The 24759-nt window shown below is 49.1% G+C and overlaps 1 protein-coding gene across 3 annotated transcripts in view; it reads left to right on the top strand.

The window, feature by feature from the left end:
• Window positions 1–24759, top strand: part of zbtb44 (zinc finger and BTB domain containing 44) — a 124571-nt gene that overhangs the window by 59633 nt on the left and 40179 nt on the right. The window contains exon 6 of one of the 3 annotated variants that reach the window (XM_072238539.1): window positions 2650–2775. The exons of the other annotated variants lie outside the window; for them this stretch is intronic. Within the exon in view, the coding sequence (XP_072094640.1) occupies window positions 2650–2775 (126 nt within the window). The remainder of the gene's footprint in view (window positions 1–2649; window positions 2776–24759) is intronic. 3 annotated transcript variants of the gene reach the window in all.

The following is a 24759-nucleotide window of genomic DNA, read 5'->3' as shown; positions in this document are numbered from 1 at the left end:
CCTCTTTGTAAAATATGTTAGTTAAACCTATCTGGGGCATAGGCTGCCAACTGCAACTCGCCAGATTCCTCTGTCCTGGACCAGTCTTTCAAGTTTTCCCCTGGAGTAGCCCATCTTCTTGGTGTCACTTTCAAGGTCATGTTGCCAGGTGTTCTTCTGTCAGCCTCTCTTCTGCCTTCCATGTTCCAAAAGTGGTGGTCCTGGATGATAGAAGGATGATAAGCCCTGTGGCTTCCACAGACTTTCAACTTTCCCCACACAACTTCATATCTCTTCTAAGCAAAGATCCCTCCTCCCCCGGGGATGAGGTCTTTGGAGTTTCTGTTGGAAATTTTGTAGCTCTGGGTTTATATGGGATGGGGTTGCTAGCCCCACGTCCAAACCCCTCCTTTCACAGCCAGGCTTGAGACCGTCCATGGCAGAGTTATATAAAATATGTGATGCCTGATGAAAGGGTAAGTTAACTGTTGCTTGAATGGTGAGGCTTTGCTAACTTTAAGTACCACTCCAGTGGTTCAAGCCCCACTCTAGTCACAAGCACAAAAGTGTACACGGTGGCATCAGCACAGTATTGCTCAGTTGCACATCATCTGAAGGACTTTAAATCAAGCCCCAGTCAGCTCTACGAGATGTAAACACGTCACAGAAATACTTTGATGAGGGAGAGGGCTGGAGAGGCAATTAGCTCAGCTTTTGGCCTGGGGAACAAATGCAGGTGTGTATAACTTCCACACACACCTTCAAATCATCCAATAATCCATCTTTGCATATGTAGCAAATTTGTCTTGACTCTTCATTCAGACTCAGAATCAGACTCTTCATTCCAATGAACATCGTAATCTTTGATCATGTCAATTTCCATTGATGCATTTACGTTAGCTGTACATAGACCACTAAAAACAGAGCGTAGAGAAGCCGTTCTTAAACATCTCAAGCACAAACCCAAACCCAAACCACTAAGTCATTTTCTACAGAGGAGGGACAAACACTGTTTTATCTTGCGGCTCATGGGAAGTAGGCTCTCTATTGGAATATTGTGCAGAGATTTTGCCTCATACCATAACTGTATGTTAACGCACAGCAACTAAAGGACCTTCTGCATCTAAGTATCTTCCCAGCATGCTGAGACTTGGGGGGCAATTTTTTTTTTAAATTTCATTACACTCCTCATTACTTATTTATTTATTTATTGAAATACAGCACAGAACAGTCTCTTCCAACCCTACGAGTCACACCACCCAGCAGTCCCCAATTTAATCCTAGTCTAATCACAGAACAATTTAAAATAACCAATTAAAAGCCAGCATGTGAATGCAATTGCAAAGAAAGCATGGCAGTACCTCTACTTCCTTTGGAGTCTGTGGAGATTTGGCATGTCATCAAAAACTTTGTCAAACCTCTATAGATGTGTAGTGGAGAATGTATTGACTGGCTGCATCACATCATGGTATGGAAACACCAATGCCTTTGAATGGAAAATCCTACAAAAGTAGTGGATTTGGCCCAATACATCACAGGTAAAGCCCTCCCAACCATTGAGCATATCTTCATGAAATATAGTCATAGGAAAGCAGCATCCATCAACAGATCCTCACCACCTTGACTATGCTCTTGTCTCACTGCTGCCATCAGATAGAAGGTACAAGAACCTTAGGACTCACACCACCAGGTTCAAGAATAGTTACTACCCCTCAACCATCAGGCTCTTGAAAAAAAGGGGATAGCTATACTCACCTGCCCATCCATTGAGATGTTCCCACAGCCAATAATTTCACTTCAGGACTCTTTATCTTCTTATTTCATGTTCTCATTATTTGTTACTGCTTCTTCCACCGGCCCATCAGACTGATGAGTTCACGCTGATTTGAGTGTATTTCTATGTTACATTGGTTGTTCTATTTATTATAAATTATAAATTACAATGATTGCACATTTAGACGGAGACATAATGTAAAGATTTTTACACATGTATGTGAAGGATGTAAGAAATAAAGCCAATTCAATTCAATTCTGCATCAAGTACTGAGCAAATATTTCAGGGATGAAAGGCCTTTTATCAGAATTAGTCAAATGAGAATATTAATATTAAGTCGCAAGAAGATAGGGAAGAGACGTACTATGCTATGTTCTAAGATAAACCATTTAGCAATGTCCACGTTTAAAGTTTCTTACAACTAGCTGGTGTGCTGAGTATGCATGCTGTTAATTGTAAAATTAACCAAAAAAATAAATGAGGTTGTAGTTTTGCTGTCTGTTGTGTTCTGTGTTGTTCTACTGCGCATTGTGGGCATGATATGTTGGTGCCGGAAAGTGTGGTGACTCTTGCGGCTGCACCCCAGCACATCCTTGGATGTGTTGGTTGTTAAACACAAATGATGCATTTCACTGTATCTTTCAACATCAATAGGATAAGTAAATGAATCTGATAGGTGGAGAGAAGAGGTGCCTAGTGTAAGAATTGATGGTGCCAGAAATTAAGTGAATTCCTTAACGATGCTTACTTTGAAAGGTCACTGAATCACTGTATAGAAACTAGCAATCTAATAACTTGCTGTAATGCTACAATTTTATGGACACAGAAGTGCTGAACAACATTAAATTATCAGTGTTTATCCATTTCTATATTGAACTGCACATCTATTGTTGCAGAAATATTCTTCACGTCAGGCAAAACTGTTGTTGTAACATTATAACTACAAGAGATTCTGCAGATGCTGGAAATCCAAAGCAATTTACACAACATGCTGGAAAATCTGCTATCAATTTACCACCTTGGTAAGTAAGCAATTGGAATGGTAGGTTAGGGGAAGTGGTTCAAAAATTATTTTCATTCTTAATAATGGAGCGAATCCATTTTGGTAGTGAAATGTAGAATGCAGTGGCACAGTAGAGTTGCCCTTAGCGCAATCACTTTACAACAGTTCCTGCCGCTGTCTGTAAGTTCTCCCTGGAACTGTGTGGGTTTCCCCTCAGTGCTCTGGTTTCCACCCACATTCCAAAACTTCAAACTCTGAAGGAAATTTATCATCGAAGTACGAATATGACAGTATTACTAGCCTGAGAGTCATTTACTTGCAGGCATTCACAGTAGAAAAAAGAAATACAATAGATACAATGAAAAACTACACACAGATAAAGACTGACAAATAACTAATGTGAGAAAGAAATTGTGTAATTATGGATAAACAAAGACGTACAGTTTAGGGTTTGAGACTTGTGAGCATGTTATGTCAGCATTGGAAGCATGACACTTGCAGGCTCCCCTAAGCACATACTCACTGATTTGATTTGACACAAATGATGCATTTCACTGTATGCTTCAATGAACATGTGACAAATAAAGATACATGTTTCCCCTGTCATCCGAAGGTAGAGCGTCCCTATGAAATGGTTCATAAGCCGGAATGTCGCAAGGCAAAGAAGCAATTACCATTTATTTATATGGGGAAAACTTGTGAGCGTTCGCAGACCCAAAAATAACCTACCAAATCATGCCAAATAACACATAAAACCTAACATAACAGTAACATATAGTAAAAGCAGGAATGATATGATAAATACACAGCCTGTATAAAGTAGAAATACTTCTCTACAATCATTGCCACACTGTTCTCGGTAGCGAAAATCTCACGCAAGCGCTCTCAGCAGAATCACCCTCTCCAGTAACCTTTAAGCTATGAAGCTGCCAAATCATACCAATTAACACATAAAAATACACAGCCTATATAAAGTAGAAATAATGTATGTACAGTGTAGTATCACTTACCGGAATCGGGAAGACAGCACCGAGCACGCTGATGATGGTGTGTTAGGCTGAGTCGTCGGAGGTTGGGGTGATGCAGTGGCCCTCACCCTCCGGGCCACCGACTGATCCCGATCTGCGAAGCATGCAGGGGTACAGCAGTGGCCAGGACGCACTAAGCACATCTTTAAGAAAAAAGCCGAAATAAACAAGCTAATTAATTAGGTGCCGCCCGGCAGGTAAAAGTCGGCCCAGATCAGAGGCGACGCAATCTGGGCTGCTTTTTCTGCATGCTGCCCTTTTTTGTAACAGTGAAAACACCTTCTGTTAGCGAAAACAGGTAACTAATGTAGGTCTTTCATAACAGCAAGGTTTCGTAAAGCGAACGTTCGAAAAGCAGGGGACACCTGTAATCTAAAATATTCTTCTTCTCTGTTGCAAAGTTGTTGATGCATTTGATGATTTGAGTGACCATAGTATTACATAGAAAACCTACAGCACAATACAGGGCCTTCGGCCCACAATGCTGTGCCAAACATGTACTTGTTTTAGAAGTTACCTAGGGTTACCCATAGCTCTCTATTTTTCTAAGCTCCATGTACCCATCCAGGAGTCTCTTAAAAGACCCTATCGTATCTGCCTCCACACCATCACTGACAGCCCATTACACGCACTCACCACTCTCTGCATAAAAAACTTATCCCTGGCATCTCCTCTGTACCTGCTTCCAAGCACCTTAAAACTGTGCCCTCTCGTGTTAGCCATTTCCACCCTGGGTAAAAGCCTCTGACTATACACACGATCAATGCCTCTCATCATCTTATACACCTCCATCAGGTCACCTCTCATCTTTCGCCTCTCCAAGGAGGAAAGGCTGGGTTCATTCAACCTATTCTCATAAGGCGTGCTCCCCAATCCAGGCAACATCCTTGTAAATCTCCTCTGCACCCTTTCTATGGTTTCCACATCCTTCCTATAATGAGGCGAGCAGAAATGAGCACAGTACTCCAAGTGGGGTCTGACCAGGGTCCTATATAGTTGTAACATTACCTCTCAGTAACTCAATCCCATGGTTGACGAAGGCCAATGCACCGTATGCTTTCTTAACCACAGAGTCAACCTGAGCATCAGCTTTGAGTGTCCTATGGACTCGGACCCCAAGATCCCTCTGATCAATTTGTCAATTGCAATTGACAAATGACCGTGCTTGGCAAATATATAGTATTTGTATTATTTTTTAATTTTTATTTTTTCTCTACTCAAGCTGGTAAAACCTGAGGTACAGGCATAGCCAAGCATATGCATTTGTCAATTGCTAGGAACCTTTGGTCTATTCTAGTGGTGTTTAGTATTGTGGCTTTCTGAAGGTTTACATAGATATTACTGTGTAGCCCTAATTGTTTAATACTATTGTGTAGTGACTTTGGGATGACACCAGTTGTAGGTATTACTATTGGGACAACGTAATCTATACCCTGTTCATGTCTTTCAATTTATGTTTTTAATTCAGCATGTTACTGGTGTTTTTCACTTATTGATTTCTGTAAGTTATGTGTGTTTGGAACGGCTATATCTATTAAATAAGTTGTTCTTGCATGGTTATCCTGTATTATTATATCTGGATGGTTAATATGGATTGTCCTTTCTATAATAACTGATCAGTCATAATATAACTTGTGGTTTCTGACTCTAAAACTGGATCAGACTTGTATTTATAGTAAGGTGTGATTTCATTTATGTGCTTGTATTTTAAAGCAAGATTTTGATGAATGACGTTTGCTATTTGATTGTGCCTGTGTAAGTAATCAGATTGTGTTAAACTGCTACAGGATCCTTTAGTGTGTTGGTTTGTTTCTGTTTTTTCTTGGCATTTTCTACATTTATTGTGATTAATTTGTTGGTCTTTTATTATGTATTTTTGGTAATTTTTTGTGTTAATCACCTGGTCCTGTATTGCTACAAGGGACCCTTTCTCTGGGAAGAAGTCTCCAACTCTGATCCAGGCATTCAACGCTTCCTTGTCAACACCTAGTCTGTTCAGATAGGGATGTCTTCCATGGAGGGTCATGCTCTTCCACTGCTTAACTTTTTCTTCAATAGTGATAATTTCTTCATTTTGCTATGTTGTGTTGTGTTGTCATTTATGTTTAGTGGTGTATACTTCTTATCAGAATTGCATATGCTCGCATGAAGTACTGAATCCTGTTTTCATTGATGAAAGTATATCCTTAGAAGTTTTATCTGAATGTTGTGTAGATATTTAATGTCTGTTCCTCCTCCCCCTTCTGTCCTAGGTAGTGTTAATCTAAGTGCATTTGAATGTACATAATGTTTTCTGAAATTTGTCATTTCAGTTCCTATTTTTCTTTATAAATTTTCCAGATCAGTTTCGGACCAAGATATTATGCCAAAAGAATGCGTTAATGTAGATATAGCGGAAGTATTTATGCCTTTGTTATATTTTTACTGTTGAGCTCTGTTTGACAAGTTTTCTTAAGCCTTGAAGTAAATTCTGTCAAATGTTTTTCCTTTATCGCATTATGATCTATTTTCTTTCCTTATTGATTTCCGAGACGGTACTTCTATGTTTCATATTCACCCATCGGTTGCATTGTATCCTGCTGCTCTGTTTTGTATTCCATTAGCTCCATTGCACCTTTCTTTATGTTCAATGTTCTGCATTTATCCCATCCAAAGTTCATGTTTGTATCTTTCAAAAATATTTCTACTATTTGAATTTATTGTTTTAACTTAACTGATAGAGCATATCATTTCAAATCATCCATGGACAGAAGGTGTGTTAAGGTACAGCTTATTTCATTGTTTCTGATTTGATACACAATTTTCATCCAATTCAGCAAATTGGATAGTTGTTGAAAGCCAGACAGAACCATAGTGGACTTAGAGAGTCACCTTGGAAAATGCCTCTGTTTATTTTGATAACGATGGTTGTTCTTTTTTGGTTGTTAATAGATAAGGTGACTATAGTACAGCAATGCTTCATCAGATGTTGCAGGAATTTCGCAAGTATTGGGTGTAGTTTATATATATATATTTTGGTTGCTGGTTGCAATCTGTCTGTCTCAAAGGACAATGGGTGATGATGATTATCACCATAAGCCTGGGTGGAAGGTGTGGAGATCCTGAGGTGCCCAGTCATCAAGATCCCCCTCTAGGCCTCACCAGTGTAGTCCAAAGGAAAGCTTATGAAGCAATACGTTTGGCACCAACTTGGCTGCAGGAGCTGCCAGAAGGATGTTCAATGACGTCCAGCTGTCATAGGGGCTCCAATCTGGATTTGCTGTCTGGGTTTACTCCTGTAGCCATCGTCTCTCCTGAGGCTGACCACAAGGCAGTGGGGCTATTTACTCATAGCTGGAGATCTGGTTCACGAGCACCAGGGCGTGTCCACACACCAGTGGGCCTGCATGCTACGTGTGCAGGGGCCAGATGTTCCTCATACAGTAACCCTTTCATTCATGGAATCATTCTCGTGAATCTTCTCTGAACTCTCTCCAATGTCAGTATATCCTTTCTAAAATAAGGAACCCAAAACTGCACACAGTACTCCAAGTGTGGTCTCACAAGTGCCTTATAGAGCCTCAAAGTCACATCCCTGCTCTTATATTCCATACTCTAGAAATGAATGCCAACATTGCATTTGCCTTCTTCACCACCGACTCAACCCGGAGGTTAACCTTCATGGTATCCTGCACAAGGACTCCCAAGTCCCTTTGCATCTCCGCATTTTGAATTCTCTCCCCATCTAAATAATGGTCTGCCTGTTTATTTCTTCCACCAAAGTGCATGACCATATACTTTCCAACATTGTACAAACCCCATTTCCAGAAAAGTTGGGATATTTTCCAAAATACAATAAAAACAAAAATCTGTGATATGTTAATTCACGTGAACCTTTATTTAACTGACAAAAGTACAAAGAAAAGATTTTCAATAGTTTTACTGACCAACTTAATTGTATTTTGTAAACATACACAAATTTAGAATTTGATGGCTGCAACACACTCAACAAAAGTTGGGACAGAGTTAAAATAAGATTGAAAAGTGCACAGAATATTCAAGTAACACCGGTTTGGAAGACTCCACATTAAGCAGGCTAATTGGTAGCAGGTGAGGTATCATGACTGGGTATAAAAGTAGCGTCCATCAAAGGCTTAGTCTTTGCAAGCAAGGATGGGTCGTGGCTCATCCCTTTGTGCCAAAATTCGTGAGAGAATTGTTAGTCAGTTCAAAAGGAACATTTCTCAACACAAGATTGCAGAGAATTTAGGTCTTTCAACATCTACAGTACATAATATTGTGAAAAGATTCAGAATTCAGAGACATCTCAGTGCGTATAGGGCAAGGTTGGAAACCACTATTGAATGCGCGTGATCTTCGCGCCCTCAGGCGGCACTGCCTAAGAAACCGTCATGCTGCTGTGACAATTATAGCCACCTGGGCTTGGGAGTACTTTGGAAAACCATTGTCACTCAACACAGTCCGTGGCTGCATCCAGAAATGCAACTTGAAACTGTATTACGCAAGGAGGAAGCCATACATCAACTCTATGCAGAAACGCTGGCGAGTTCTCTGGGCCTGAGCTCGTCTCAGATGGACCGAAAGACTGTGGAACCGTGTGCTGTGGTCAGATGAGTCCACATTTCAGCTAGTTTTTGGAAAAAAACGGGTGTTGAGTTCTCTGTGCCAAAGACGAAAACGACCATCCAGATTGTTATCAGCGAAAGGTGCAAAAGCCAGCATCTGTGATGGTATGGGGGTGCATCAGTGCCCACGGCATGGGTGAGTTGCATGTATGTGAAGGTACCATTGACTCTGAGGTGTATATTAGGATTTTAGAGAGACATATGTTGCAATCAAGGCGACGCCTCTTCATGGGACGTCCATGCTCATTTCAGCAGGACAATGCCAGACCACATTCTGCATGGGCTACAACAACGTGGCTTTGTAGACACAGAGTGTGTGTGCTTGACTGGCCTGCTGCCAGTCCAGATCTATCTCCTATTGAAAATGTATGGCGCATCATGAAGAGGAGAATCAGACAACGGAGACCACGGACTGTTGAGCAGCTGAAGTCTTAGATCAAGCAAGAATGGACAAAATTTCCAATTGCAAATCTACTATAATTAGTATCTTCAGTTGCAAAACGATTAAAAAGTGTTATTAAAAGGAAAGGTGATGTGACACAATGGTAAACATGCCTCTGTCCCAACTTTTGTTGGGTGTGTTGCAGCCATCAAATTCTAAATTTGTGTATGTTTACAAAATACAATTAAGTTGGTCAGTAAAACTATTGAAAATCTTTTCTTTGTACTTTTGTCAGTTAAATAAAGGTTCACGTGAATTAACATATCACAGATTTTTGTTTTTATTGCATTTTGGAAAATATCCCAACTTTTCTGGAAATGGGGTTTGTATTTCGTTTGCCACTTCTTTGCCCATTCCCCTAAACTACCTAAGTCTCTCTGCAGGCTCTCTGTTTCCTCAACGCTACCTGCTCCTCCAACTATTTTTGTATCAACAGCAAATTTAGCCACAAATCCATTAATCCTATAGTCCAGATCATTGACATACATCGTAAAGAGCAGCGGTCTCAACACTGACCCCTATGGAACTCCAGTGGTAACCGTTAGTCAGCCAGAATAGGATCCCGTTATTCCCACTCTCTGTTTTCTGCCAACCAGTCAATGTTCCACCCATGCTAGTAACTTCCCTGTAATTCCATGGGATCTTATATTGCTAAGCAGCCTCATGTGCGGCACCTTCTCAAAGGCCTTCTGAAAATCCAAGTACACCACGTCTACTGCATCTCCTTTATCTACCCTGCTTGTAATTTCCTCAAAAAACTGCAGTAGGTAAGTCGGGCAGGATTTTCATGGTTCTGGTGCTGTGTTGGTCTTTCCTGGTTCCGGTGCAGTTGGTCTCCCCTGGTTCCGGTGCTGTTGGTCTCCCCAGGTTCTGGCATGTTGTTCTCCCCTGGATCCGGTCCTGCTGTTGGTCTCCCCTGGTTCCAGTTTTGTTGTTCACCCCTGGGAAATGAAAGGTGTATGGAGGGATATGGTGCAGGTCAATGGAACTCGGCTGAAAAATGGTTCGGTTCTGCCAAGAAGGACCAGAAGACCTGTTTCTGTGGTGTAATGTTCTATGGTTCCGGTCCTGCTGTTGGTCTCCCCTGGTTCTGATGCTGCTGTTAGTTTCCTCGGGTTCTGCTGCTATTGTTCTTCCCTGGTTCGGGTGCTGCAGTTAGTCTCCCCTGGTTCAGGTGTTGTTTTGTCTCCACTGGTTCAGAACCTGTTGGTCTCCCCTGGCTCAGATGCTGTTGGTGATGCTTGCATGCATTGGCTGCTGTTGGTCTCCCCTGGTTACCCTGCTTTTCGTCTCACCTGGTTCCAGTGCTGTTGGTCTCCCTTGGTTCCAGTGCTGTTGTTCTCCCCTGGTTCCGGTGCTGTTGGTCTCCCCTGGTTCCGGTGCTGTTGTTCACCCCTGCGAGATGAGAGGTGTACGGGGGGATATGGTCCAGGTGCAGGTCAATGGGACTAGGCTGAAAAATGGTTCGACACTGCCAAGAAGGACCAGAAGGCCTGTTTCTCTGGTGCAATGTTCTATGGTTCCGGTCCTGCTATTGTTCTTCCCTGGTTCGGGTGCTGCAGTTAGTCTCCCCTGGTTCAGGTGTTGTTTTGTCTCCACTGGTTCAGAACCTGTTGGTCTCCCCTGGCTCAGATGCTGTTGGTGATGCTTGCATGCATTGGCTGCTGTTGGTCTCCCCTGGTTACCCTGCTTTTCGTCTCACCTGGTTCCAGTGCTGTTGGTCTCCCTTGGTTCCAGTGCTGTTGTTCTCCCCTGGTTCTGGTGCTGTTGGTCTCCCCTGGTTCCGGTGCTGTTGTTCACCCCCTGCGAGATGAGAGGTGTACGGGGGGATATGGTCCAGGTGCAGGTCAATGGGACTAGGCTGAAAAATGGTTCGACACTGCCAAGAAGGACCAGAAGGCCTGTTTCTCTGGTGCAATGTTCTATGGTTCCGGTCCTGCTGTTGGTCTCCCCTGGTTCCGGTGCTGTTGGTCTCCCTGGTTCCGGTGCTGTTGGTCTCCCCTGGTTCCCGGTCCTGCTGTTGCTTGCCTTTAGGTCCAGTGCTGTTGGTCTCCACTGGTTCTGGTGATGTTGGTTTCCCCTAGTCCTGATGCTGTTGTTCTTCCCTGGTTTGGGTGCTGCAGTTAGTCTCCCCTGGTTCAGGTGTTATTTTGTCTCCACTGGTTCAGAAGCTGTTGGTGATGCCTGCATGTATTGCTGCTCTTGGTCGCCCCTGGTTCCCCTGCTTTTCATCTCACCTGGCTCCAGTGCTGTTGGTCTCCCCTGGTTCCAGTGCTGTTGGTCTCTTCTGTTTCCCATCCTGCTGTTGGTTTCCCTGGTTCCAGTGCTGTTGGTCGCCCCTGGTTCTGGTCCTGCTCTTCGTCTTCACCAGTTCCAGTGCTGTTGGTCCCCCCAGTTCTTGTGCTGTTTGGTCTCCCCTAGTTTCATTGTGTCTGGTCTCCCCTGGTTCCGGTGCTGTTGGTCTCCCCTGGTTCTGGTCCTGCTGTTGGTCTCCCCTGGTTCCGGTCCTGCTGTTGGTCTCCCCTGGTTCCAGTGCTGCTGTTGATCTCCCCTGGTTCCTGTGCTGTTGGTCTCCTCCGGTTCTGGTCCTGTAGATCTCCCCTGGTTCCAGTCCTGCTGTTGGTCTCTCCTGGTTGCAGTCTTGCTGCTGGTCTCCCCTGGGAGTTGAGAGGTGTATGGAGGGATATGGTCCAGGTGCAGGTCAATGGAACTCGGCTGAAAAATGGTTCGGTTCTGCCAAGAAGGACCAGAAGGCCTGTTTCTGTGGTGTAATGTTCTATGGTTCTGATCCTGCTGTTGGTCTCCCCTGGTTCCAGTCCTGCTGTTGATCTCCCCTGGTTCCGGTGTTGTTGGTCTCCCCTGGTTCCTGTGCTGTTGGTCTGGCCTGGTTCTAGTGCTTTTGGTCTCCCCTGGTTCTGGCGCAGACGGCCACCGCTGGTTCTGGTCCTGCTGTTGGTCTCCCCTGGTTCTGGTCCTGCTGTTGGTCTCCCCTGGTTCTGGTCCTGTTCTTGGTCTCCCCCGGTTCTTGTATTGTTGGTCTCCCCTGGTTCAGGGGTTGTTTTGTCTGCACTGGGTTAGAAGCTGTTGGTCTCCACTGGCTCATTTGGTGTTGGTGATGCCTGCATGCATTGCTGCTGTTGGCCTCCCCTGGTTCCCCTGCTTTTCGGCTCCCCTGCTTCCGGCGCTGTTGGTCTCCCCTGGTTCCAGTGTTGTTGTTCACTGCTGGGAGTTGAGAGGTGTATGGAGGGATATGGTCCAGGTGCAGGTCAATGGAACTAGGCTGAAAAATGGTTCTGCACTGCCAAAAAGGACCAGAGGCCTGTTTATGTGGTGTAACGTTCTATGGTTCTGGTCCTGCTGTTGGTCTCCCCTGAATCCAGTGCTGTTGGTCTCCCCTGTCTCCGGTCCTGCTGCTGGTCTCCCCTGAACCCAGTGCTGTTGGTCTCCCCTATTTCCGGTCCTGCTGTTGCTCTCCCCTGGTTCCCGTACTTTTCGTCTCACCTGGTTCCAGTGCTGTTGGTCTCCCCTAGTTTCGGTCCTGCTGTTGGTCTCCCCTGCTTCCGGTCCTGCTGTTAGTCTCCACTGGTTCTGGTCCTGCTGTTGTTCTCCCCTGGTTCTGGTGCTGTTGGTCTCCCCTGGTTCCGGTCTTCCTATTGGTCCTCCCCTGGTTCTGGTGCTGCTGTTGGTTTCCCCTGGTTCTGATGCTGTTGTTCTTCCCTGGTTCGTGTACTGCAGTTAGTCTCCCCTGGTTGAGGTGTTGTTTTGTCACCACTGGTTCAGAATCTGTTGGTCTCCCCCGGCTCAGATGCTGTTGGTGATGCCTGCATGCATTGCTGCTGCTGGTCTCCCCTGGTTCCCCTGCTTTTCGTCTCCCCTGGTTCCGGTCCTGCTGTTGGTCTCCCCTGGTTCCGATGCTGTTAGTCTCCCCTGGTTCCGGTCCTGCTCTTTGTCTTCACTAGTTCAGTGCTGTTTGTCCCCCCGGTTCTTGTGCTCTTTGGTCTCCCCTAGTTTCGTTGTGTTTGGTCTCTCGTGGTTCAGGTGCTGTTGGTCTCCCCCGGTTCCAGTGCTGCTGTTGGTCTCCCCTGGTTCGGGTGCTGCAGTTAATCTCCCCTGGTTCAGGTGATATTTTGTCTCCACCGGGTTAGAAGCTGTTGGTCTCCGCTGGCTCATTTGCTGTTATTGATGCCTGCATGCATTGCTGCTGTTGGTCTCCCCTGGTTCAGGTGTTGTTTTGTCTCCACTGGTTCAGAAGCTGTTGGTCTCTCCTGGCTCAGATGCTATTGATGATGCCTGCATGCATTGCTGCTGTTAGTCTCCCCTGGTTCCCCTGCTTTTCATCTCACCTGATTCCAGTGTTGTTGGTCTCCCCTGGTTCCAGTGCTGCTGTTGGACTCCCCTGGTTCCGGTCCTGCTGTTGGTCTCTCCTGGTTCCGGTGCTGTTGGTCTCCCCTGGTTCCGGTTCTGCTGTTGGACTCCCCTGGTTCCAGTTTTGTTGTTCACCCCTGGGAGATGAGAGGTGTATGGAGGGATATGGTCCAGGTGCAGGTCAATGGGACTAGGCTGAAAAATGGTTTGGCTGTGCCAAGAAGGACCAGAAGGCCTGTTTCTGTGGTGTAATGTTCTATAGTTCCAGTCCTGCTGTTGGTCTCCCCTGGTTCCGGTGCTGTTGGTCTCCCCTGGTTGTGGTGCTGTTGTTCTCCCATGATTCTGGTGCTGCTGTTGGTCTCCCCTGGTGCTGATACTGTTGGTCTCCCCTGGTACCATTGCTGCTTTTGCTTGCCTTTAGGTCCAGTGCTGTTGGTCTCCACTGGTTCTTTTGCTATTGGTCTCCCCTGGTTCTGTTGCTGCTGTTGGTTTCCCCTGGTCCTGATGCTGTTGTTCTTCCCTGGTTCGGGTGTTGTTTTGTCTCCACTGGTTCAGAAGCTGTTGGTGATGCCTGCATGTATTGCTGCTGTTGGTATCCCCTGGTTCCCCTGCTTTTCATCTCGCCTGGCTCCAGTGCTGTTGGTCTCCGCCGGTTCCGGTCCTGCTCTTGGTCTCCCCTGGTTCCAGTGCCGTTGGTCTCCCCTGGTTCCGGTCCTGCTGTTGGTCTCCCCTGCTTCTGGTCCTGCTGTTTGTCTCCCCCGGTTCCAGTGCTGTTGGTCTCCCCTGGTTCCGGTCCTGCTGTTGCTTTCCCCAGTTCCAGTGCTGTTGGTCTCCCCTGGTACCAGTGCTGCTGTTGCTTGCCTTTAGGTCCAGTGCTGTTGGTCTCCACTGGTTCTTTTGCTATTAGTCCCCCCCCCCCCCGTTCTGGTGATGTTGGTTTCCCCTGGTTCTGATGCCTGCATGTATTGCTGCTCTTGGTCGCCCCTGGTTCCCCTGCTTTTCATCTCCCCTGGTTCCAGTGCTGTTGGTCTCCCCTGGTTCCCATCCTGCTGTTGGTCTCCCCTGGTTCCAGTCCTGCTGTTGGTCTCCCCTGGTTCCGGTCCTGTTGTTGGTCTGCTCTGGTTCCAGTGTTGTTGGTCTCCCCTGGTTCCTGTACTGTGGGTCTCCCCTGATTCCGATGTTGTTGGTCTCCCCTCGTTCCAGTGATGTTGGTCTCCCCTGATTATGGTCCTGCTGTTGGTCTCCCCTGGTTCCTGTGCTGTTGGCCTCCCCTGATTCCTGTGCTGTTGATCGCCCCTGGTTCCTGTGCTGTTGGTCTCCCCTGGTTCCTGTGCTGTTGATCTCCCCTGTTCCGGTGCTGTTGGTCTCCCCTGGTTCCTGTGCTGTTGGTCTCCTCTGGTTCCGGTCCTGTTGTTGGTCTCCCCTGGTTCCTGTGCTGTTGGTCTCCCCTGGTTCCTGTGCTGTTGGTCTCCCCTGGTTCCGGTGCAGTTGGTCTCCCCTGTTCCGGTCCTGTTATTTGCCTCCCCTGGATCTGGCGCTGTTGGTCTGCCCTGGTTCCGGCACTGTTGGTCTCCCCTGGTTCCGGCGCTTTTGGTCTCCCCTGGTTCCGGTCGTGCTGTTGGACTCCCCTGTTCCAGTCCTGCTGTAGATCTCCCCTGGTTCCGGTGCTGTTGGTCTCCCCTGGTTCTGGTGCTGTTGGTCTCCCCTGGTTCTGGTCCTGCTGTTGGTCTCCCTGTTTTCAGTGCTCTTGGTCGCCCCTGGTTCCCCTGCTTTTCATCTCCCCTGGATCCAGTGCTGTTGGTCTCCCCTGGTTCCAGTGCTGTTGGTCTCCTCTGGTTCCGGTGCTGTTGGTCTCCTCTGGTACCGGTGCTGTTGGTCTCCCCTCGTTCCAGTGCTGTTGGTCTCCCCTGGTTCTGGTCCTGCTGTTGCTTGCGTTTAGGTCCAGTGCTGTTGGTCTCCACTGGTTCTTTTGCAATTAGTCCCCCTTGGTTCTGCTGCTGTTGGTTTCCCCTGGCCCTGATGCTGTTGTTCTTCTCTGGTTCGGGTGCTGCAGTTAGTCTCCCCTGGTTCAGGTGTTGTTTTGTCTCCACTGGTTCAGAAGCTATTGGTGCTGCGTGCATGCATTGGTGCTCTTGGTCGCCCCTGTTTCCCCTGCTTTTCATCTCCCCTGGATCCAGTGCTGTTGGTCTCCCCTGGTTCCCATCCTGCTGTTGGTCTCCCCTGGTTCCGGTGCTGTTGGTCTCCTCTGGTACCGGTGCTGTTGGTCTCCCCTCGTTCCAGTGCTGTTGGTCTCCCCTGGTTCCGGTCCTGTTGTTGGTCTGCCCTGGTTACAGTGTTGTTTGTCCCCCCTGGTTTCAGTGCTGTTGGTCTCCCCTGGTTCCAGTCCTGCTGTCGGTCTCCCCTGGTTCCGGTCCTGTTGTTGGTCTGCCCTGGTTCCAGTGTTGTTGGTCTCCCCTGGTTTCAGTGCAGTTGGTCTCCCCTGGTTCCTGTGCGGTTGGTATACCCTGGTTTCAGTACTGTTGGTCTCCCCTGGTTCCAGTACTGTGGGTCTCCCCTGGTTCCGGTGTGTTTGGTCTCCCCTGGTTCCTGTGCTGTTGATCTCCCCTGGTTCCGGTGCTGTTGGTCTCCCCTGGTTCCTGTGCTGTTGGTCTCCCCTGGTTCCGGTCCTGTTGTTGGTCTCCCCTTGTTCCGTTCCTGTTGTTGGTCTCCCCTTGTTCCGGTCCTGCTCTTGGTCTCCCCTGGTTCCAGTGCTATTGGTCTCTCCTAGTTCCGGTGCTGTTGGTCTCCCCTGGTTCCGGTCCTGTTGGTCTTCCCTGGTTCCAGTCCTGCTGTCGGTCTCCCCTGGTTCCAGTCCTGTTGTTGGTCTGCCCTGATTCCAATGTTGTTGGTCTCCCCTGGTTTCAGTGCTGTTGGTCTCCCCTGGTTCCAGTGTTGTTGGTCCCCACTGGTTTCAGTGCTGTTGGTCTCCCCTGGTTCCAGTCCTGCTGTCGGTCTCCCCTGGTTCCGGTCCTGTTGTTGGTCTGCCCTGCTTCCAGTGTTGTTGGTCACCCCTGGTTCCTGTACTGTGGGTCTCCCCTGATTCCGATGTTGTTGGTCTCCCCTCGTTCCAGTGATGTTGGTCTCCCCTGATTATGATCCTGCTGTTGGTCTCCCCTGGTTCCTGTGCTGTTGGCCTCCCCTGATTCCTGTGCTGTTGATCGCCCCTGGTTCCTGTGCTGTTGGTCTCCCCTGGTTCCTGTGCTGTTGGTCTCCTCCGGTTCCGGTCCTGTTGTTGGTCTCCCCTGGTTCCTGTGCTGTTGGTCTCCCCTGGTTCCTGTGCTGTTGAACTCCCCTGGTTCCTGTGCTGTTGAACTCTCCTGGTTCCTGTGCTGTTGATCTCCCCTGGTTCCTGTGCTGTTGGTCTCTCCTGGTTCCTGTGCTGTTGGTCTCCCCTGGTTCCTGTGCTGTTGATCTCCCCTGGTTCCGGTCCTGTTGTTGGTCTCCCCTGGTTCTGGTCCTGCTCTTGGTCTCCCCTGTTTTCGGTGCTGTTGGTCTCCCCTGGTTCCGGTGCAGTTGGTCTCCCCTGCTTCCGGTCCTGTTATTTGCCTCCCCTGGTTCTGGCGCTGTTGGTCTGCCCTGGTTCCGGCACTGTTGGTCTCCCCTGGTTCCGGCGCTTTTGGTCTCCCCTGGTTCCGGTCGTGCTGTTGGACTCTCCTGGTTCCAGTCCTGCTGTAGATCTCCCCTGGTTCTGGTGCTGTTGGTCTCCCCTGGTTCTGGTCCTGTTGTTGGTCTGCCCTGGTTCCAGTGCTGTTGGTCTCCCCTGTTTTCAGTGCTTTTGGTCTCCCCTGGTTCCAGTCCTGGTTCCGGTCCTGTTGTTCGTCTGCCCTGGTTCCAGTGTTGTTGGTCTCCTCTGGTTCCAGTGCTGTTGGTCTCCCCTGGTTCCAGTGTTGTCCCCCCCCCCCCCTTTCAGTGCTGTTGGTCTCCCCTGGTTCCAGTCCTGCTCTTGGTCTCCTCTGGTTCCGGTCCTGTTGTTGGTCTGCCCTGGTTCCAGTGTTGTTGGTCTCCCCTGGTTTCAGTGCTGTTGGTCTCCCCTGGTTCCTGTACTGTGGGTCTCCCCTGGTTCCGGTGTTGTTGGTCTCCCCTCGTTCAAGTGATGTTGGTCTCCCCTGATTCGGGTCCTGCTGTTGGTCACCCCTGATTCCTGTGCTGTTGTTCTCCCCTGGTTCCTGTGCTGTTGATCTCCCCTGGTACCAGTGCTGTTGGTCTCCCCTGGTTCCTGTGCTGTTGATCTCCCCTGGTTCCTGTGCTGTTGGTCTCCCCTGGTTCCTGTGCCTGTTGATCTCCCCTTGTTCCTGTGCCTGTTGATCTCCCCTTGTTCCTGTGCTGCTGGTCTGCTCTGTTTCCTGTCCTGTTGATCTCCCCTGGTTCCGGTGATGTTGGTCTCCCCTTGTTCCAGTCCTGTTGTTCGTCTCCCCTTGTTCTGGTCCTGCTGTTGGTCTCCCCTGGTTCCAGTGCTGCTGTTGGTCTCCCCTGGTTCCTGTGCTGTTTGTCTCCCCTGGTTCCTGTGCTGTTTGTCTCCCCTGGTTCCGGTCCTGATGTTGGTCTCCCCTGGTTCCTGTGCTGTTGATCTCCCCTGGTTCCGGTGATGTTGGTCTCCCCTTGTTCCAGTCCTGTTGTTGGTCTCCCCTTGTTCTGGTCCTGCTGTTGGTCTCCCCTGGTTCCAGTGCTGCTGTTGGTCTCCCCTGGTTTTGGTGTTGGTCTCCCCTGGTTCCTGTGCTGTTTGTCTCCCCTGGTTCCGGTCCTGCTGTTGGTCTCCCCTGGTTCCTGTGCTGTTGATCTCCCCTGGTTCCTGTGCTGTTGATATCCCCTGGTTTCAGTGCTGTCGGTCTCCCCTGGTTCCGGTCCTGCTGTCGGTCTCCCCTGGTTCCGGTCCTGTTGTTGGTCTGCCCTGGTTCCAGTGTTGTTGGTCTCTCCTGGTTTCAGTGCTGTTCGTCTTCCCTGGTTACAGTGATGTTGGTTTCCCCTGGATCTGGTCCTGCTGTTGGTCTCCCCTGGTTCCTGTGCTGTTGGTTCTCCCCTGGTTCCTGTGCTGTTGATCTCCCCTGGTTCCCGTGCTTTTGGTCTCCCCTGGTTCCGGTCCTGTTGTTGGTCTCCCCTGGTTCCGGTCCTGCTGTTGGTCTCCCCTGGTTCCGGTCCTGCTATTGGTCTCCCATGGTTCCGGTGCTGTTGTTCTCCCCTGATTATGGTCCTGCTGTTGGTCTCTCCTGGTTCCAGTGCTGTTGGTCTCCCCTGGTTCCAGTGCTGTTGGTCTCCCCTGGTTCCAGTGCTGTTGGTCTACCCTGGTTCCAATGCTGTTGGTCTCCCCTGGTTCCAGTCCTGTTTTTGGCCTCCACTAGCTCCTGTCCTGCTGTTGGTCTCCCCTGGTTTCAGTGCTGTTGGTCTCCCCTGGTTCCGGTGCTGTTGGTCTCCCCTGGTTCCGGTCCTGCTGTCGGTCTCCCCTGGTTCCGGTCCTGTTGTTGGCCTGCCCTGGTTCCAGTGTTGTTGGTCCCCCCTGGTTTCAGTGCTTTTGGTCTCCCCTGGTTCCAGTCCTGGGTCCGGTCCTGTTGTTGGTCTGCGCTGGTTCCAGTGTTGTTGGTCTTCCCTGGTTCCAGTGCTGTTGGTCTCCCCTGGTTCCAGTGTTGTTGGTCCCCCCTGTTTTCAGTGCTGTTGGTCTCCCCTGGTTCCTGTCCTGCTCTTGGTCTCCCCTGGTTCCGGTCCTGTTGTTGGTCTGCCCTGGTTCCAGTGTTGTTGGTCTCCCCTGGTCCCAGTGCTGTTGGTCTCCCCTGGTTCCTGTGCTGTTGGTCTCCCCTGGTTCCTGTGCCTGTTGATCTCCCCTTGTTCCTGTGCTGCTGGTCTCCTCTGGTTCCTGTCCTGTTGATCTCCCCTGGTCCCAGTGCTGTTGGTCTCCCCGGTTCCTGTGCTGTTGATCTCCCCTGGTTCCTGTGCTGTTGGTCTCCCTTGGTTCCTGTGCTGTTGGTCTCCCCTTGTTCCATTCCTGTTGTTGGTCTCCCCTCGTTCCTGTCCTGCACTTGGTCTCCCCTGGTTCTGGTCCTGTTGTTGGTCTCCACTGGTTCCGGTCCTGCTGTTGGTCTCCCCTGGTTCCTGTGCTGTTGGTCTCCCCTGGTTCCTGTGCTGTTGGTCTCCCCTGGTTCCTGTGCTGTTGATCTCCTCTGGTTCCTGTGCTGTTGGTCTCCCTGGTTCCTGTGCCGTTGATATCTGCTGGTTCCAGTGCTGTGGGTCTCCCCTGGTTCCGGTGTTGTTGGTCTCCCCTGGTTCCAGTGATGTTGGTCTCCCCTGGTTCCTGTGCTGTTGGTCTCCCCTGGTTCCGGTGCTGTTGGTCCCCCCTGGTTCCTGTGCTGTTGGTTCTCCCCTGGTTCCTGTGCTGTTGATCTCCCCTGGTTCCTGTGCTTTTGGTCTCCCCTGGTTCCGGTCCTGTTGTTGGTCTCCCCTGGTTCCAGTCCTGCTGTTGGTCTCCCCTGGTTCCGGTCCTGCTATTGGTCTCCCATGGTCCCGGTGCTGTTGTTCTCCCCTGATTATGGTCCTGCTGTTGGTCTCCCCTGGTTCCAGTGCTGTTGGTCTCCCCTGGTTCCAGTGCTGTTGGTCTACCCTGGTTCCAATGCTGTTGGTCTCCCCTGGTTCCAGTCCTGTTTTTGGCCTCCACTAGCTCCTGTCCTGCTGTTGGTCTCCCCTGGTTTCAGTGCTGTTGGTCTCCCCTGGTTCCGGTGCTGTTGGTCTCCCCTGGTTCCAGTCCTGCTGTTGGTCTCCCCTGGTTCCGGTCCTGCTGTCGGTCTCCCCTGGTTCCGGTCCTGTTGTTGGCCTGCCCTGGTTCCAGTGTTGTTGGTCCCCCCTGGTTTCAGTGCTTTTGGTCTCCCCTGGTTCCAGTCCTGGGTCCGGTCCTGTTGTTGGTCTGCGCTGGTTCCAGTGTTGTTGGTCTTCCCTGGTTCCAGTGCTGTTGGTCTCCCCTGGTTCCAGTGTTGTTGGTCCCCCCTGTTTTCAGTGCTGTTGGTCTCCCCTGGTTCCTGTCCTGCTCTTGGTCTCCCCTGGTTCCGGTCCTGTTGTTGGTCTGCCCTGGTTCCAGTGTTGTTGGTCTCCCCTGGTCCCAGTGCTGTTGGTCTCCCCTGGTTCCTGTGCTGTTGGTCTCCCCTGGTTCCTGTGCTGTTGGTCTCCCCTGGTTCCTGTGCCTGTTGATCTCCCCTTGTTCCTGTGCTGCTGGTCTCCTCTGGTTCCTGTCCTGTTGATCTCCCCTGGTCCCAGTGCTGTTGGTCTCCCCGGTTCCTGTGCTGTTGATCTCCCCTGGTTCCTGTGCTGTTGGTCTCCCCTGGTTCCTGTGCTGTTGGTCTCCCTTGGTTCCTGTGCTGTTGGTCTCCCCTTGTTCCGGTCCTGTTATTGGTCTCCCCTTGTTCCATTCCTGTTGTTGGTCTCCCCTCGTTCCTGTCCTGCACTTGGTCTCCCCTGGTTCCAGTCCTGTTGGTCTCCCCTGGTTCTGGTCCTGTTGTTGGTCTCCACTGGTTCCGGTCCTGCTGTTGGTCTCCCCTGGTTCCTGTGCTGTTGGTCTCCCCTGGTTCCTGTGCTGTTGGTCTCCCCTGGTTCCTGTGCTGTTGATCTCCTCTGGTTCCTGTGCTGTTGGTCTCCCTGGTTCCTGTGCCGTTGATATCTGCTGGTTCCAGTGCTGTGGGTCTCCCCTGGTTCCGGTGTTGTTGGTCTCCCCTGGTTCCAGTGATGTTGGTCTCCCCTGGTTCCTGTGCTGTTGGTCTCCCCTGGTTCCGGTGCTGTTGGTCCCCCCTGGTTCCTGTGCTGTTGATCTCCCCTGGTTCCGGTCCTGTTGTTGGTCTCCACTTGTTCCAGTGATGTTGGTCTCCCCTTGTTCCAGTCCTGTTGTTGGTCTCCCCTGGTTCTGGTCCTGCTCTTGGTCTCCCCTGTTTTCGGTGCTGTTGGTCTCCCCTGGTTCCGGTGCTGTTGGTCTCCCCTGGTTGTGGTCCCGTTGGTCTCTTCTGGTTCCGGTCCTGTTGTTAGTCTCCCCTGGTTCCAGCCCTGCTGTTGGTGTCCCATGGTTCCAGTGCTGCTGTTGGTCTCCCCTGGTTTTGGTGTTGTTGGTCTCCCCTGGTTCTTGTGCTGTTGGTCTCCTGTGGTTCCGGTCCTGCTGTTGGTGTCCCCTGGTTCCGGTGCTTTTGGTCTCCCCTGCTTCCAGTGCTGTTGGCTCTCTGTGGTTCCTCTGAAATTGGCGATCCCTGGTTCTTCTGCTGTTGGTTTCCCCTTGTTCTAGTGCGGTTGGCCTCCCCTGGTTCCTGTGCTGTTTTTCTTCCCTGGTTCAGGTGCAGTTGGTCTCCCTTGTTTCTGGTGCTGTTGTTGGTCTCCTCTGATTCTAGTGCTGCTGTTGGTTTCTCCTTGTTCCGGTTCTGTTGGTCTCCCCTGGTTCCTGTGCTGTTGGTCTCCCCTGGTTCCTGTGCTGTTGGTTTCCCCTGGTTCCTGTGCTGTTGATCTCCCCTGGTTCCGGTCCTGTTGTTGGTCTCCGCTTGTTCCAGTGATGTTGGTCTCCCCTTGTTCCGGTCCTGTTGTTGGTCTCCCCTGGTTCTTGTCCTGCTCTTGGTCTCCCCTGTTTTCGGTGCTGTTTGTCACCCCTGGTTCCGGTGCTGTTGGTATCCCGTGGTTCCGGTCCCGTTGGTCTCCCCTGGTTCCGGTCCTGTTGTTAGTCTCCCCTGGTTCCAGTGCTGTTGGCTCTCTGTGGTTCCTCTGAAATTGGCGATCCCTGGTTCTTCTGCTGTTGGTTTCCCCTTGTTCCAGTGCGGTTGGCCTCCCCTGGTTCCTGTGCTGTTTTTCTTCCCTGGTTCAGGTGCAGTTGGTCTCCCTTGTTTCTGGTGCTGTTGTTGGTCTCCTCTGGTTCTGGTGCTGCTGTTGGTTTCTCCTTGTTCCGGTTCTGTTGGTCTCCCCTGGTTCCTGTGCTGTTGGTCTCCCCTGGTTCCTGTGCTGTTGGTTTCCCCTGGTTCCTGTGCTGTTGATCTCCCCTGGTTCCGGTCCTGTTGTTGGTCTCCGCTTGTTCCAGTGATGTTGGTCTCCCCTTGTTCCGGTCCTGTTGTTGGTCTCCCCTGGTTCTTGTCCTGCTCTTGGTCTCCCCTGTTTTCGGTGCTGTTTGTCACCCCTGGTTCCGGTGCTGTTGGTCTCCCGTGGTTCCGGTCCTGTTGGTCTCCCCTGGTTCCGGTCCTGTTGTTAGTCTCCCCTGGTTCCGGTCCTGCTGTTGGTCTCCCCTGGTTCCAGTGCTGCTGTTGGTCTCCCCTGGTTTTGGTGTTGTTGGTCTCCCCTGGTTCCTGTGCTGTTGGTCTCCCGTGGTTCCGGTCCTGCTGTTGGTGTCCCCTGGTTCCGGTGGTTTTGCTCTCCCCCGCTTCCAGTGCTATTGGCTTTCTCTGGTTCCTCTGAAATTGGCCTTCCCTGGTTCTTCTGCTGTTGGTTTCCCCTTGTTCCAGTGCGGTTGGCCTCCCCTGGTTCCTGTGCTGTTGTTCTCCCCTGGTTCTGGTGCTGCTGTTGGTTCCTCCTTGTTCCGGTTCTGTTGGTGTCCACTAGTTTCACTGCTGTTGCTATCCCCCAGTTCTGTTTCTGCTGTGTGGCCTCACCTTAGTATTATCATTGCTATTTATTTTTTCTCAGCTCGTGCTGGTAAAACCTGAGGTACAGGTATAGCCAAGCACACTCATTTCCAATTTGCTGAGAACTTTCAGAATGTTCCAGTGGAGTTCAATATTGTGGCTTTCTGAAAATTTACATAGATTTTGCTTTGTAGCCCTAATTGTTTAATGCTATTGTGTAGTGACTTTAGAATGACACCAATTGTACATATTTCCATCGAGACAATGCATACCCTGTTCATGTTCCGTAGTCTTTCAATTTCCTCTTTGAATTCAGCATCTTTCTGTTGTTTTCAATGATTGATTTCTGTATGTTATGTGTGTTTGGAATGGCTATATCTATTAAATAAGTTGTTCCTGCTTGTTTATCCTGTATTTTTATATCCAAATAGTTATTTTGGATTGTTATATCTGTAATAACTGATCAGTCATAATTTGTGTTTTCTGATTCTAAAGCGGGATTAGGCTTGTATTTATAGTAAGGTGTGATTTCTTTCATAACTTTGTAATTTAAGCAAAATTTTGGTGAATAATGTTTGTCACTTCATTGTGACTGTTTAAGTGATCGGTTTGTGTTAAAGCTACAGGACTCAGTAATGTGTTGGATCGTTGCTGTTTTTACTCAGCATTTTCTGTTATTATTATTTTTTATTATTCTTATTTTGTATTTGCACAGTTTGTTGTCTTTTGCACACTGGTTGTTTGTCCATCTTGCTGAGTGTGGTCTTTCACTGATTCTGTTGTGTTTCTTGGATTTACTGTGTATGCCTCCAGGAGAAAGAATCTCTGGTTTGTAGCTGGTGATATATATGTACTTTGATAATAAATTTACTTTGAACTTTGAGCTTAGAAGAAAATTGATCACTGAAGAATGACTGAGGGAACCAGGCAAGAGTTAACATTATTATGTACAGAGCCATCTCTGCATGCTAGTAATGTTAATAGCTGAATTGCATCAACATTTATGCTGTTTGGAACACAATCCAACGATGGTGTACTTTCCAGCTTAGAATCAGTCTCCAAGGACATTTAACATGTGTCTTTGTTGACCTATAGAACACCACTCAATTTACTCAGATCCCAGACCGACCTCAGCTTGCGTCATGATCTAAAAGAGTTGCTGGAGCTGCTTCAGTGGTATTAGAATCAGTCCAAGTCACCCATATGGAACACCAGCGTTGAGATGCTCCCAAAGGCTGCTGCAGATGGAACTCTCTCCCACACTCTGGCTTGTGAAGGTGGCAAGTGGGGAAAATTTCCATCTGCAGCACCATATATTTTTTAGAAATTTGTATTTAATAGACATAGAAAATAGGACATTACAGCACAGTACAGGCCCTTTGGGGCACAAATCAGCTCTCCTCTACTTTTTGTTAGGATTTTCTTTTGAAGGGCATTGGTGTTTCCATACCAGTCTATGATGCAGCCAGTCAATATACTCTCCACTACACATCTATAGAAATTCGTTCTCTCTCTCTCTCTCAAACACACATCCATACCTCTTATCATCTTGTACACCTCTCATCCTCCTTTGCTCCAAAGAGAAAAGCCCTAACACAATCAGCCTATCTTTAGAAGACGTGTCTTCTCGTCCAGGCAGCATCTGGGTAAATCTCCACTATGCCCTCCCTAAAGCTTTCACGTCTGAAACTGAACTGAACTGAGGCAAACTGAACTAAACACAACATTCCAAATATCACCTCGAATCATGCAGGAACATAGACTGGGCTTCACGAGCATGAATCACTCTGACACAATTTTACCCTGATAATCTCTCAGTCACATATCGCTGAGGAGCACCACTGAAACAAACTTGCATGAACCTAAAAATGTTTAAAAGTACAAATTTTGTTCAATGAGCAATAAAAATTATCTTTGCCCTAAACTAAACCACAGTATTGGAGTTTC

This window comes from Mobula birostris, chromosome 20 (assembly GCF_030028105.1).
Source record: "Mobula birostris isolate sMobBir1 chromosome 20, sMobBir1.hap1, whole genome shotgun sequence".
Lineage (NCBI taxonomy): Eukaryota > Metazoa > Chordata > Chondrichthyes > Myliobatiformes > Myliobatidae > Mobula > Mobula birostris.
Note: the sequence above shows the minus strand (reverse complement) of the source record. Positions and strands in the feature narration are given on the sequence as shown.